Source organism: Tenrec ecaudatus, chromosome 14 (assembly GCF_050624435.1).
Source record: "Tenrec ecaudatus isolate mTenEca1 chromosome 14, mTenEca1.hap1, whole genome shotgun sequence".
Classification (NCBI taxonomy): Eukaryota; Metazoa; Chordata; class Mammalia; order Afrosoricida; family Tenrecidae; genus Tenrec; species Tenrec ecaudatus.
This window is the reverse complement of record NC_134543.1, coordinates 98,727,467-98,742,520: the sequence shown is the minus strand read 5'-3', so window position 1 is coordinate 98,742,520 and position 15,054 is coordinate 98,727,467. Positions and strand designations below refer to the sequence as shown.

General features: G+C 58.3%; 1 protein-coding gene across 1 annotated transcript; it reads right to left on the bottom strand.

The window, feature by feature from the left end:
- Positions 1–4,625: 4,625 nt before the first annotated feature.
- ITPKA (inositol-trisphosphate 3-kinase A) lies at positions 4,626–12,821 on the bottom strand. The gene is made up of 7 exons (XM_075531020.1): positions 12,336–12,821; positions 6,550–6,646; positions 6,254–6,470; positions 5,966–6,170; positions 5,701–5,802; positions 5,361–5,432; positions 4,626–5,231 (listed from the first exon to the last, which is right to left on the bottom strand). Exons 1-7 carry the CDS (start codon positions 12,819–12,821, stop codon positions 5,028–5,030), a joined length of 1,383 nt encoding a protein of 460 aa, XP_075387135.1. The 3' UTR covers positions 4,626–5,027.
- Positions 12,822–15,054: the final 2,233 nt, after the last annotated feature.

Below are 15,054 nucleotides of genomic sequence, written 5' to 3'. Positions count from 1 at the left end.
CTGCCGAACTCAAAGCTGGCATGTGCACATGCCTAGAGGGCATAGATCTAGCAGGGATGTTACCTGCATGGCTCTGTCCTGCTTTTGTCCAAAGTCTGGGCTTCTGGGGCCTGGTAAGGCTGGTATTGAAGCCTGCTGTGTGCTGGCTGAGGACAGGAGACACAGGCAGGCATCACTGCCTGCTCCACTCCACCTTCAAGGTGGAGGCAGTCCAGTGTGGGCAGTGAAATGGATACATATGACAGAGCTTCAAGAAGTTCACGAGGAAAAAATCCATTATCCTTTCCTTCCATAAACTTCTTGAAGCGCCCCCATGTGCAAAAGGATCATGGAAAATCCACACTCAGGCTGAGTGCTGAGGAATGGAGAAACTGGTGGGTAGAAGGACAGAGAGGAGCTTCCCACTATGGGGCCTCTTTTTCCCCCGCCAGGCTTTCAGGTTCTGATGGTGGCTGTGGTGGTAACCTCAACACTCGCCCTCTTGACTTCTTTCTGGGGTGTGGGTACTGAGTCTAGATTTGGCATACTAAGAGCAAGTCCTGGTGGTGTAGTGGTTACTAATTGGGCTGCGATCCTCATGGTCGGCAGTTTGAAACCAGTAGCAGATCTCTGGGAGAAAGACTGGGTTTTCTACTCCTGTAAACAGTTACAGTCTCAGAAACCCACAGGGGGTCACTCTGAGTCAGCACTGACTTGATGGCAGTAAGAGTGAGCAGGTACAACTGACTCAATGTTGAGCTGTGATGACCTTGTTTTAGTCCCATGGGCAGGCAAGACCCGCTCCCCCCCCACCTCGCTGCCCCACTTCCCAGCAGAATGATAGACTCTTCTGGGTCCCCAGGGGCCACCATGGTTGATGGACAAAGGATGTTGCTCCCTGCCTGAGCAGTGCTGAGCTGCTCAGGAGTCCTAAGGGTGGAGCACTGGGAGTACTTGCCTTAATGGGCATCTAGAGTGCTCCCCCCACCTGCAATGAACTAGAAGTGTCAGGGTAGGTGGAGATGGAGGTCACCTGGCCCTGAGCCCGAGGTGAGCAGGCTTCATATCTCAGCTTGGACCCCCGACCCCGACTACTCCCAGGTGTGGTTTGGCTTGGCCCAGGCCTGTCCTCTGACCCCCAGGCTCACAGAGGTTTCCCCTTCCAATGGTAAGGTGTCTGCCTTCTTCTGAGAGCCTAGTCACTCTCAACACCCCCTGCTTCCTGCCCCCGCCGGCTACCCCCAAGTGAATCGTGGAACTCAGAGCATCTGACTCCAAAAAACCTTTTTTTTTTTTAAGCACAGAGGTAGGCCGAGCTCAAAGAGCAGCTCAAAGCGTGTCCAAGATTACAACCCCAAGTTGAGGCAGAGCCAGGATTTCTTCTTCAAGACTTGAATAACTGTTTGTTACCCCAACCACACTGACTCAGCTTGCAGTCCGTATTTGGGGTGTTAGGGACCCTAGGATAGAGCCCCTTTCAAGTGGGCTGGGGTCTCTGCAAGGACATAAAGGAAGGTCTTCTCACTGATTCCTACCCTTCCCCTTGACCCCACACCTGTCCTCTCTCTGAGTACCAGTTCAGGCTGCCCTGGGGCTTTTATCCAGAGGTGTCTTGACACACGAAGAGCTCAGTCCTCAGAAGGCTGGCTGGGTGTTCAGAGAGCAGGAAAGGTAAAGGGGTACTAGAACCTCTGGGCCCTTCCCCAGGCTCAACCATCCACTCCCTTCCAAGCTGTCTCCCCTCAGAGCCCTGGGCCATGGTGCCGCTGGGAAGATATACAAGGGACAGACTAGTCATTGACCTCCCTGGGGACCCTAGCCCCTGCAGGTGGCTCCTGAGGTGAGAGGGTGCAGGACTCTGGCTGCATGTGGAGCAAAGGGACATGGGGGCGGAAAGCAGACTGCTGGAGCTAGGGTGAACCAACCCTTCTCCTCATGTGGCCTCCTCAGGCCTTGTCACAACTCAGCTCTCATCAGAACAAGGGAGCTGAGTGTCCTCATGGAAGGTGAATTTCCTCATCAGGGACACCTGGAGCCAAGGGTTGGTGGGTTGAAAGGTGGGTGGCTGCACCGAGCACTGCCAGCAGGGAAAGCGTCTCTTCACCCTGGGGCTGAGAGGTAAGCAGGTGGAGAGACACAGAGGACCTCTGCAGTCACGTAGAGCCTGGAACATGGGTTGTCTCCCTACTGGTGATGGGGTATGTGTCCCACCCACTTGACAAGCTCAGCCATGGGAACCCCAGGTGGTAAGTTCGGCCCAGACCCGTCTGCTGGAGCTGATGCCTGGTAGGGTCATGAAGAGTTTCCTGAGGCATGGCCAATGGCAACTGATGGGAGCCCTCTTAAGACCCTAGCCGTTTGTCCTGAGTCCTGCATGGGCAGATGAACCGTCTGCCTGGCCCAAAGCCTCTGGCTACTCTGCAGGCCTGCTGCAGCTGGCCCCGGACACTGTCCACAGCTGTCACTCCCAGGAAGAAAATCACTTCTTAAGTTGGGAGCCTGGGAGCCCCAGCCACATCTCCGGGACCTGCCCAGGTCATCTCCCCTCTTCAGGGAACAGCCTCCACCCACCCCTCATATTTTTAGATCGTGCAAAACATCAGAGCTCGCGTTCAGGGCGCAGTGTGTTACCTTCATAGGGACATTGCTGCCCAGAGCAGTCTGCTGAGCTGCAGTGAACCCAATCAGGTAGCCTAGCTCCGGGACTTCAGATGGCCAGCAGGATCTACTGGTTTCGGGGCCTAGGGAGGCAGGGGAGCGGCAGCTGCTGCATTTAGTCAGCACTGATGTTATAAACTCACTACAGGACCAGTTGTTCCCTAAAGAGGGGGCTGGTCTTTGGCTGCAGCTTAAGTTGCTGTCCTCAGAGGCCTTCCTGTAGCTCCTGGGGATGGCATCCTTTCTGGGCCATCTCATGTGAGGGCATGGGAGGCTATGCCTGGTGGACCTCATTTGGACACCCTTCCCACTGCCCCTCATGGTGCAGGTCCTTTGGGGTTTGCTATGGGAGGGCTCACTAGGCTACATGCCCTGCCCTGACTGCACCCACCAAGCGGGGCTGGATTTCATTGTTGGAGGTGGTGGGATGAACCCTTCCAGGGGCTGTCCCGGATCTGTTCATTTGCAGGGCAGCCCAGGAAACGATAGTTTTCATGATTCTGAGTGGGCATAGCATGGATTGGTGGCACAGTGGTTACAGAGTGGCAAATTGGGCTGCTAACTACAAGGTCAGCAGTTTGAAACTACCAGCAGCTCCTTGGGATGAACTTTCTATTCCCATAGAATTACAGTCTCAGAAACTCACAGGACAGTTCTACCCTGTCCTACAAAGTCACTGTAGCAGTTACATAATCTCCTGTCAACTTGAAAAGGGGTGGAGTCTAGCCTGTCAATCAGGTCACAGCTTGATGACCTCATTTGGAGATGCTATGGAGATAAACAGCTCACTGGAGGCCAGACTCTGCTTCATATTCCTGCTGACAAGCCACATGGAGCTACGCTGATCAGATGGAGCCCTGGAGCTGGAGGAGCCACGTGGAGACCCACGCCAGCAGAGATGCTTCCACTGGATTCACAAGACTCATCATCCACAGGCCTGTGATCTTCCTGCATTTGGTGTCATTGCATGGCTGTGTGAGTCTAAAGAACAATTTATGGACTAGTATCGACATATGCGATAATATGAGACTTATGAACTTGATCTGGACTGGGCTGGGAAGTGTTGTTACTGTACAATTGCTCTTTGATATAAAGTTCTCTTACACACGAGTGTCTCTGGATGTTTCTCTCTCTAGTCTACCTGGACTAACACAGTCACTATAACTCAGTATCGACTTGACCCGATGTTGGGAGCACCAGCCTGAGCTTGACTCATCTTCAGTACTGTTCCCAGTTGTGCCCCTGGCCCCACCGTGGCCGTTCTGGTCTGGAGGATCAGGAGGAAAGCCAGAAAGCAACTCCCTCCCTAGCTCCCTCTCTCCAACTGACCTGTTACAGGACCCCAATGTGCTGAGTTCACGCCTGCCTGCCAGAGCTGGGGTCCACCTGAAAGAGGTTTCTGGGCCAGGAGGCTGCTGGGAGGGTCTAAGATCACTACAGCCCCAGGAGTTGTGACTGGAGAACTTGAAGAGCTGGGGAGAGACCATGCTTGGCCCCTGACTGCAATCTCAAAGTCTCCAACCTCAGGAACTTTGGCATCTTACCCATGGTTCCTCAGTCCCAAGGGGCCCCAAGGACCAGGACTCAGACATTGGCTCCTCCCTGCACTCCGGCTCTTGCCTCTAGGTAGCTTGTCATCTCAGCAGCCTCTGTAGCCCCACCCCCACCCCACCATGGCCTGTGGTGCATGCCCTGGCCTGCCCATCCTGGAAACCACCCCTAGACTCCTTGGGGAAGGGCCAAGACACTCCCAACCTTTGATCTCTGGTGCCTGAGCCTCCCGCACAGGTGTCAGGTACAGAATTGCATTGGCCTCTTACAGGATCGCCTACCCACCATGAGTCCATTTTATCTGAGCTGCCTCTGCCTCTGCCTCAGCAGATGCCTCCCATAAAGATATTTTCTCTTCCACCTTCCAGAGACCTGGGCAGACATGAGAACTGAGGAGAGGAGACGTGGGAAGGAGGCATGCTGGGATCTTTGATTTTATTGGGAAGGGCAGGCCATTGTAGTGTGGGTGGCGGGGCAGATTGGCTAGAAGTGCCTGTGAAGTAAAATGGAATGACCTGGTCCCCAGAGAGCAGACACCCTCCCACCCCCCTTCAGAAGAGCCCAACTGAGGAAGCAGCCCATTGCGCCCCCTTCCCCACAAAGTAGTGTCAGTAACCTCTGGAAACACTGGGGTCCCTGGGAATGGCAGCTCTCCCTCCCACCCCCACATTTGCAGAGTAGCCCCTCTGGAGCTATCACCTGGCCCCTAGGGCCTTGTGAATTACCCAGCCAGCCCTGCGGGTGGAGGGCTCCGGTCACTCCCTGGCATGCACCGCCTGGATGAAGCCGCAGGTCTGTCGGTCAGATCTGCCGAGCCAAGTGGAGGTCGAGGCACAGCCTCATCTCTCGGCCAGGCTGGCCAGGATGCCAATGAGATTGTCCAATCCCAGCAAGTAGCCGTCTTCACGATTGCCCTCTTCCCAGGGCAGCCTGTGGTCCAAGGTCTGGCCGTCCGGGAGGGGCGTGGTCTTGCCGAAGTCAATGAGCCACACGCCAGCGCGATGGCGGTGGTCATGCACGAAGAGGAGCGAACTGCCGATCACCTGTGGGCTCTGCACTGTCAGGCTGCGGGCTGTGGCACCCCAGGTCTTCACCCTCTCCCTCTGGGAGCCTCAGAGGCCACTGACCCTCCCGACCCTGCACTCCCACCACCACCCAAGGGCCTCTCATACCTCATGCCTCTGGAAGAACTCAGAGACCTCCAGGGTGTCCCGGATGTGCTGCAGGCGGTTCAGATACCTCCTCTGGAGGGGCAGGGTAGGGCGGGAGGATGAATGAATTCAATGCTAACTAAGCTCAGTGCACCTTTGCTAACAAGGACACGCTGGGCTCAGTGGTGAGGAAAACATGGTGCGAAGACCGAATGGGCAGAAGGGTGAACAATGACCACACCACGGAGTGAGGAATACTACGTTGGGAGGGCGACCTACAGGGCACTAGAACCAGGCGACCCTGGGCACCCCTAAGTTTCAGGTTCCCAAAGACTACAGGTTCCTGGGCTCCAGCGCTCACCAGTACTTCAGCATCTCCTTGTACAAACTCCTCAAAGACTCGAGTCACCTGCTCGGGGCTCCGCGTGGTCTTGAAGTCCGTGCTGCAGGAACCATCGGCTTTCTAGAGGTGGGGCAGCCGGCGAGGGTCAGAGTCCCCACCCATCCTGCTCCAGGGGAAGAGGCCTCGGTGCAGTAGGGCCCCGCCCCGCCCTGGGGCGTCACTCCCAAGGTCAGAGGACACCCCTGGGGGAGGCAGGGGTCTGCGGTGGGAGGGGCGGCCTCACCTTGATGCCCTCGATGCGGAAGCCCAGCGTGGTGCTGGAGCTGATACCTTCCCGCCACTGCATGTAGCGCGGCTTGGTGACGGCGCGCTGCGCATGCTCCTCCTCTGTGGGCGCCGAAGGGTCCACCGCCAGCATCTTCTTGTACATGTCCTTCCGCAGCTTGGGTCGCTCCCGGGCCTTAGTCAGCTCGTCCTCCAGATATGTCCTGTGGGGCAGGGAGCAGGCGGCAGGTGGGCGTGGGGGGTCAGGTGGATACCCCCTGGCCAGCCCGCAGGACTCTCTGTGTACCTGACACCCATCTTGCAGTCGAGCACGCAGGGCCCGTCGAAGCCATCCAGCAGGTCTTGCAGCTGCAGGTACGTCTCACCGTCGCGCTCCACCACCCCGTGGAAGGCTGGCACGCAGCCCTGTAGCGCATCCACCATCAGCCTTGCCAGGCATGAGCGCTCCGGCTCCGAGCTGCGCTTCAGGATCAGCCCATTGGTGCCAGCTGCCTTGAAACTCCCTGCAGACAGCCACCAATGAGCGCTTCCCGGCCTCCTCCTGGCCCTGCGCCCTCCGCCTGGACCTGGACCCGTGCTCACCTGTGTGCCCCGCCAGCTGCACCCAGGAGTAACGTCGCTTGAAAGGGCTCATGACGGGCAGATTCACCATGGTCCGGATCTTCTGCCAGTGGCTCTTCTGAAAACGACCCGGGCCTGATGTGAACATCGGCCTTCCAGCCCGGGGCTCTGGAAAAGGGGGTAGCCCCGCCCCTAGCCCACCGGAAGCAGCTGGGGCCTGACAGTTGGTTCCTCCCTTCATTCATTCCTTCAAAGGAAGTTTAGGGTCTGGCAGGCACAGGGCGGTGATAGATGTTCAGCTTCTGGGATGTGCTGAAAAGAACTTTGGCCTTAGACTCAGAAGACTCAGGTTTGCACCCAGTTCTGGGACTCAAAAGCTAGGTGGGCAGGTTACCAAACTGCTCAGCTGGGCTGATGGTAGGTTTTGTGAGCAACCAATGAAGCTGGCCGAAGCAGCAGCTCATGTCAGCTCAGGGGAAATTCGGACTGCGGCCATTTCAGGTGGGGCGTAGCCAGGTATTTCTACTAAGGCTTAGGCCGTTCTGGGGCTGCAGAGTCCCAGGACATCCATTTTTCATCTGTGACATGGGAGACAACCACCCTCATGGAGGTCTTTGTAGGAAAGCGGCTGGAGTGTGTCAAGGGCTACCACCACTCAGCCCCCAAGCTCCCACTCCCATCCTTGGCAGGAAGTAGAAGCTGGATAAATCTGGATCACTGATTCGATTCACACCAAGACAGGTGCTCATTTCCGGAGGCAGACAAATAGCAATACCAGTCAGCCAAGGCCTGGAGGAGGAAGGGTTTCTGGCTCCCCGAGACCTCCTCGTTCTCCAGGCATGCAATGTCCTACCTACAAGTTGGCAAGGCTCTGGGCACCTTTAGTCCTGACCTGGACCCAGGCAGCCGAGCTCTGCAAGGGCCTGTCATCTTGGACACAGTTGGGGGTAAAGCAATTGATGTGCCCAGTCAATACTTCACAGCTAGTGTTTCTAGACCCACACCCCCCAACTCCTGAGAACATCGCCCACCCTGGGCCTTTTTTCTTCCCACCTGGAACCCATTACTCGTATGCCCACACCTTTTATGGTGCCGGGGTTGGTGTAAACCACATGCCTGGCGCTGACTCCACGCAGGGCTGCCTGCTTTTTGAAGTCATGTGCGTGCTCCCACGGGGCTAGACCCCAGGAATGCAGACTGCCCTGACACCAGGGCACACTCTAAGATGAGATGGAAGACCGGTGAGGTGGTCCCGGAAGTGGAAACGTGCAGATCGCAAAGCCCCTCCCTTCTCACGGGAAAGGACAGATAAGTAGTACCAGAGAGTCTGCTGTGGGTGTCGTTCTGGCTCTGACACTTCCTAACTGAACCCGAGCAAGGGCTGCCATCTGTGTGGGCTGGTTTCCTCCCTGCCTCTAGCCACCCAACTGCTACCGTAAGGCGGGCCACCCTTTACTGACCGCCCACTACATGCCAGCCACTTTCTCACACCCTACCAAGCAGCTCTGTTCCCTTGTTCCCACTGAGGCCCTTATATGGTGCACTAAGGTGTGATCACATGTCCAAGACATTGGGATATGGGGGTGTAGCCAGCGGCAGCCCACCAGAAGCATGACATCTTTTTATCAAAACTCCCTTTTGAAATCTTTAAATACATACGAGCTTGCATTCTGCTGCAGAATAAAACCAAGTTTTATTCTAAAACTCCCCCACTTCCAAACCGTCAAGTAAAATTCCAGGAAGATGTGTGTGCCCTGTGTATTCAGTGGCACCATTCTATAGCCCCCCTCTCCCACGCTTTGAGAATCCTGCTGATGGTGACGATATTGTTATCCCCAGTTTATGTAAGGAAAAACCCAGGCTCAGTGGGTTATGGCACTTGGGTCCTTAAAGTTGAAGCTACTGTGCTGCCTGCCTTGGGGGCGGGGTGGGGGTGAGGTTAATCTTATGGTACACCACGGAAAAAGAACTTCATAAGAGTGATTTGCAGCCACAAGGAGGTGTTTTGATCACTAGGGAAACTGTGACATCTGCCTGGGAACCTCTCTTGACTAAAAGCCTTTGCCTTCACTGCACAGAGGGGTTCAACGCAGGGCACTTAGGACTCCCAGCGTACATCTAGTTCTGTAGCTACAGCAAGGTGAGGGAGAAGTAACCAGCCTGGGTGGGGTGAGGGAACTTCATCAACCTCCCTTGGGATCCTGCAGGGGACGTGAGAGGGCCTGAAGGGTGGCAAGGTGGGCCCGGTGGAAGAGTATTTGATAGGATCGGGAGACCTGGGCTACTGCCACTTGCTCCCAAGCTGAGCTAAAATGGGGTCATCACCGACTCTCCCCTACTCTGGTTCCACGAGGATCACATAAGCAGCAAGAACCAAACCTGGGTTCTCTGTGCAAGTCCCAAAGGGCCTTCACACCCACAATCACCTCTGAGCTTTCCCCAGTTGCTCGGATAGGAGGCGCCCTGCCAGCAGTCACAGATGGACATGGTCAACCCTGGATGGAGTTCAGACAAGTGTTATGGCATCCCCAGTCATCTGCCTGTTAGGGAACGCCCTTCCCTGGGGAGCAATCTGCACAGCAATGCACGTGTCAGAAAGGGCTCCTGGGATATCATCCCTTGGTGGGTGGGGCTTTGGGCACATGAACTACTACAGGGAAGAGATTTTTAAATAGGTGAGGTTGTTATTGTTTGAGTACCAGAAAGCAGCTTTCATTGTGTTCTGGTGTGAAATGTAGCTGGCGAAAGAGCCAGGTCTGGGAAACCACCTGGAAGCTGGAGACCCCTTAGATATCTTGGGGCAAAAGCCAGGAGAGTGGACTGTGTGCGAGTCTTGGGTGCCATCACACAGGGACCCTCTCCCCTGAGCAGCACTTGGCAGGGCACTGCTTGCACCCTGCTTTGACTGAGCCCCATTTTGAAGTCCTAAGGGCCCTAGTATCTGAACTCACACCCGGCACTCAGCAGGTATTCCCTGTCCGAGAAAACCCTTCCTCACACTGTCTCAGCCCTCCACTCCCCCTCCAGCTACCCTGTCTCTGGTAGAAGCTCTCTAACAGGCCAACCCTCTCCCTATGCTCCCATGGGGGTGGGGGTGGGGTGGAGGTGGAGGAAGGTGAGAGCAAGCAGATTAAATTTATAAAATAATTTGCATGAAGGTATAAGTGACCCACGACTTTATCTTCTCAGGGGCATTTGCCTTTTTAAAAGGAAGTCTGTTAACCTAAATTCTGCTCTATAATTAGTGGCAAGTGACGTGTGGGACTTCTGAGTTCAGGCCGGCATGGCAGCCAGGTCTCCATACTGATCCTGGAGCACAGAGGGAAGACGGCATGGGAAGGGGCCAAATGCCCACCAAACCCAGCGCCATCAAGTCCACTGCCCCTCTAGGGGTCTTTCAAGGTTGTAGATCTTTACCAGAGCAGATAGTCTCAATTTGCTCCCCTCCCCCAGAGCAGCTGACTGGTGGGGCTGAGGTGAGCAAACCAACCACACCACCAGACCTCCTTGTGGTCAGAGAAAACACCCCAGATGGTGTGAGGAGTCTGAGAAAACCTAAAAGTAATCATGATTGTTGTTGTAGGGGATGCCTGCCCACCCCGCCCCCCAGCTCCTCTCCTGGTCTGTGTGGGTCTCCCCGCTCACACTTCCCCCCTCTATTAGAGGACAGACCCAGGAGGGAGAGCATACATCGGTCACATCACCCTTTCAGGAGACCAGCTCCATGTCCTGGGCAGACTGTGGGGAGGCTCCGTCCAAGGAGCAGGAGACGGTTGTATGGGGCAGGCAGAATAACCTGGGACTAGTCCCAGCTAGTCTCATTATGGGGCACCCCCCCCCCCAAACACACACTTCTGGGCCCGGGACGCTTGCAACCATCTCTAGCCTGACCTATGCCTCCGGCAGCTGCCCCAACACCTGCCTGCCCTCTCCCCGGGTGTATCCTTTCCGGTCAGTTAGATGGGCAACCCTACTTCCTGCCTGGGGAAGCCCTTTGGGCGGTCGGGGCAGGAGCTCTCCGTTGGTCCCGGGCCTGTGGAGAGGCAAAGTCCGCACGGGCCCTTCCCAGGCCGCAGGAGGCCTCTGTCAACAGCCCGGGCTTATCTGCCGCCGCCGTGGCTGTTTGCCTTCGGGGAGGCCCCGGAGGGCTGGGGGTGGGGAAGGCCTGGGAAACGTAGCCTCGGAGCAGCAAAGGCCCCTCAGCGGCCATCTGCTGCAGCTCCTGAAGGAGGCGAGGCAGCGGGGCGGCCCAGGGTCTGGCTGCGGGCGTCCCCGCAGTGGGGACGCTAGCCGGGCTGCCCACCCGCACTCGGTCGTGGGTAGCGGAGAATTCCTGAACGCCTCCCCCGGACACTCGGTTTTCCCAGCACTATGGAAGCCGGGGGCTGCCCGCGCCCTTGGCACCCACACACCCGTCGCACATTTTGTCCTGCACCCGCTGTCTGTCAGCGGTCAGATGCGCGTGGCCACCCCAGCGCTCCGGCTCAAGTTTTTCCGGGCGAGGTGAGAAGGGAGGGGTCATGTCACTGACCCACATTCCACCGTCTAGGGAACCCCTTGGCAGCACTGCCTCCTGACTTAGGCCAGGGTTGCCTTAGGAACGATCCCAGGTCAGGGGGGGGGGTGTGTCTCCACCCACAGAGGGAGGAGACAGGACGGGGCAGGTTCCTAACGGAGCCCCCACCACCTACACCTGCCAGAGGCGGGGGGGGGGGGCCGGGTCCCGCTCCGTGAGCCTTGCCCCACTGTCTACTCTTGTCATTAATAAACCCCGCCGCCTTCTGGGTAATGTACATATCCAGGGTCACTGAGTCTTGGAACCACTACAAGCCGTTAGCCTGTCTGGCCGCCTCGCCCAATCCGAGAGAGCGGCCGAGCAGGAGTTCAGCGCTCCAGAGCCGTCCCCGCGGCGCCCGGGCAACCCCGGAGCGCGTCCGCGGCTCTCCCTGGCCCAGTCGCCTGACCCGGCATTCCGGGCAGGCCGGGAGGCCCTGGAGTCACCGAGGCTCACCCTCCGCTCCAGGGACACTTGCGTAACGAGACTGGATCTAGAGCAACTCTTCCATCCCGGTTACGAGGAGCTGAAGTATTCGCCTTTGGATAAAGCGAAAGGGAGCGGAGACTGTCCTGGGCATCGCACCCCTCCCTCGAAGGGGCGGGTGCTGCTCCCCCGTGCTGGGTTGTCCCAGGGTCAAAGTCAGCCATAGAACCCCTAGGCTGATCCTAACCCTCGCGGCCTCAGTTTACCTCCTCCCGGACAATGCTTAGAAGCAATGCTTGGGGTGGGGGGGCCGGGGTGCGCACGGGGTGGGGCTGCGTTCCCCTCCCTGCCGGGCTCGCAGCCCTGCTCGCCTCACTTCCTGCGTCCACGCCTCGTGCGAGCGCCCGGAGCAGACGGCGCCGGCTCCCGAGCAGCCTGGAACGCCGCTCCACTCCCACTCAGGAGAGGGAAACCCTGGCAACGGCGGGGGTGGGACCGCGGCGCCCGAGGGGGGCAGGAGAGAAGGAGCCGCTCCGACCCTTCCAGCGCCAACCTGTGGCCGCCACCGAGAAACGTCCACCCCAGCCCCTCCGGGTCCCTGCCAGCGGCGCGCCTCTGGTCCGCAGACGCCCCAGGACCCGGGTCCGGACCCGCCTGCGGAGTTGGCATGAAAGCCTGGTGCCTCCCTCCGACCCCTACTCTCCTTCTGGAAGCTAGACAAGGGCGGGGGGAATAGGACCCTGCCGAGTCCGCCTCCCCAGCTCTGCAAGGGGTCCCCGAGAACAGCCCCCACACTCCCGCACAGCCCCGCCTGCGCGGCCCGTACCTGCCCCGAGTCCTCGCTCGCTTCCAGCTGCACGTTGCCGCGGCTCCGGCTCTCGCTGTCGCTCAGCAGATCGTCCTCGGAGTCCTCGAGCAGCGAGGAACCGGTGGAGGAGAGCGACGAGGTGGAGAGGCGGCGCGGCTGCTGCAGGTGCGACGCGCCCGCCGTGGGGAGCCAGCCGCCCTCCGGCTCGGGGGGCCCGGGGCTGGCTGGAGGCGCGTCCGGCTCCTCGGTGGTCACAGTCAGCTGCGGGATCACCGGCGCCGCGGGAACCCGCGGAAGCCCGTTGGGGACCTGCCCCCCGCGCCGCTTGGCCCCGCGGGCCCGGGGCTGTCCTGCGGCGGCGGCGGCGGCGACCGCGGCACAGCGCGCCTCGAAGAGCAGGCGCAGCTCCCCGACACTCCGGCGCGGCGACCGCTCCAGCCCCGGGCTGCAGGGCCCCGCGGCCCCCGGCCGCGCCATGCCCGTCGGGCCGCCGGGCAGGGTCATTTCCCGGCCGGCCTCGGCGCCGCAGCGGAGCCCACGAGCCCGCGGCACGGCCGGGACTGGAGCCTCTCTGCGCCCCCGGCTGCAGGCTGCCCCGGGGCGGAGCCTGCGTGGCTGGCCCGCCCGGGCCCCGCCTCGGCCGCGCCCCCCGCCCGATCCTTTCGCTTTCAGAGCCAGCGCGGGCCTGCGGGGCCCCTTGCCTATCCCGGGAGCACCCTGCTATCCCGGGAGCACCCGCCCCCCTCCCCGCTACTCCTGGAGGTGGCCCCGGGAAGGCCAGCCTCGTGGGGAGAACGCCGAGGCGGGCCCTGGGCGCTTCCTCCGGCCCGCCCTCTAAGAGGCGGGCGGCCCGCCCAGCTCCCGGGCTTTGCCGCCTTCCCGGGCTTGAGGACTGGGACGGATTCCTTCCGGCGGCTCGCGGGGCTCTGACCCTGCGGGGGCGGAGCTGGTCCTGAGCTCGCTTGCCCACCCTGGCCCTTGGATTCCTTTCCGAGTTCCATCCGTCCCGAGCCAAAGTTTCCACGTCTCCGGGACTTTTTCCCAGCCGAGGCTCCTCCAGCACAACGTTCAAGGCCATAGGCCTGCCCAAGAAACCCCACCCCAGGGCGTGCACCAAAATGGGGATTTGTCCCAAGGACCGGCTGAGGCTGCTTCAGCTAAAGCTCCCGACATCCTGAGATGAAGTGAATGTAGGGGGTGGGGGACGGGTTTCTCTGGCAATAAGCCCTGGCGGGGTGGGGGTGGGGTGGAGCGAGGTGAGGGAGGAGCCGAGCCGCCCTTCCTCCCGTGGCTGGGGAGTTTGAGCTTGGAGGCGGCATGTCACCTCTCTGAACTGCTGACTCCCTATCCCGAGACTGCTGTCCACCTCACAGGGTTGCTGTAAGACTAAACTAAAATGAGCGAACCGCCTTAAAAGAGTAGAACGATTGGGGCGTGGGGTGGGGTGGTAGAGCCTGTCTCATGTCCACAGCCAGCCATCTCCAGTTGGTTTGAGGCAGCCCATTCATTCCCTCACTTGTGAATTTAGGAAGACTTGACTTTACCTACGACTCCGTGGAGTTGGGGTTTGGCTAGTGGGAGCAAGGCACTGGTGTTGGTAACAATGCAAATTGCCCATCAGCGTCCTCACTGGGGGGGTCACTGGTCACTCCCTATGTTGATGGCCAGTGTTTCACCGCATTTCCTGTTCTCCCTCAAATGCCTATTCGAACTGAGGATCCTCCAGTAGGCACATAACTGTTGGGGGGCCATGTGGGGAGAGTACCCCCAGAAGAGTTGCCTCTGATGCTGGCCCAGGCCACAGAGAATGCTCCTGCCTCATCTCCCTGCAGCCAACATTCAAGGTTCAATCCCTGGAGGAATGAAAGGGAGGGTCAGAGAGAGATTGAGAATCCTGAGCAAGGAGGATAGGAGACTGTTAGTCTGGGTAGACCAGAAAAACAAATTCATAGACACTCAGGTGTGTACAAGAAAGAGTTTTATATACAAGAGCAATTGAATATTGAGACAACATCCCAGCCCAGTCCAGATCAAGTCTATAAGTCTGATATTAGCCCATATGGCCGATACCAATCTATAAAGAACTCTTTAGACTCATGAAACACAACCAATAACTCCGAATGCAGGAAGACCACAGGCTAGTGGGTGGAAAGTCTTGTGGATCCAGTGGCAGTGGAAGTATCTCAGTGCTGGTGTGGGTCTCCACATGACTCCTCCAGCTCCAGGAATCTGGCTGCATCAGGGTCCTTCTTAGTAATCTAATGGGGAAGGGGGGAGTATGTGTCCCACCTCCAGGGAGCTATTTCCTTAACGCTTCCAAATGAGGTCATCAAGCTGCGACCTGATTGACAGGCTAGACTCCATCCCCTTCACTCTTAATAGTCTCAAGTTGACAACAGATTGTGGAACTACCAGAGACCCTCCTGGGGAACTAAGAAAGTGGAAAAAGGAAAAAAAAAAAAGAAAGTGGAAAAAGGAAGAAGCTGGAGTGGAGTGGGGAGAAGTGCAAATGGAGAGAATAAGTAGTTAGAGAAAAATAAATGTGAACACTTGATTCTGCCTTGGAGAAGCCTGGCAATGCAATGGCATGATTGTCTCCAGAGGAGCCGGGTGTTTGTGTGAGGGGTGTGCTCTGCAGTTTGGAAGCCCTCACTTTCTGAACTCCCTCCTTCGGAACCACTTGATGTTGTAGTGGGGCAGGGAAAGGGTCTGCCTTCAGATAAGGGTAAACCCCGGG

Coding starts and splice junctions, on each gene's coding strand:
- ITPKA (XM_075531020.1), bottom strand. CDS start 12,821: ATGACCCTGCCCGGCGGCCCGACGGGCATGGCGCGGCCGGGGGCCGCG. Junction 6,647..12,335: donor CGAGCGAGGACTCGGGGCAG/GTACGGGCCGCG, acceptor GGTCGTTTTCAG/AAGAGCCACTGGCAGAAGAT. Junction 5,803..5,965: donor TCCGCATCGAGGGCATCAAG/GTGAGGCCGCCC, acceptor CCCCACCTCTAG/AAAGCCGATGGTTCCTGCAG.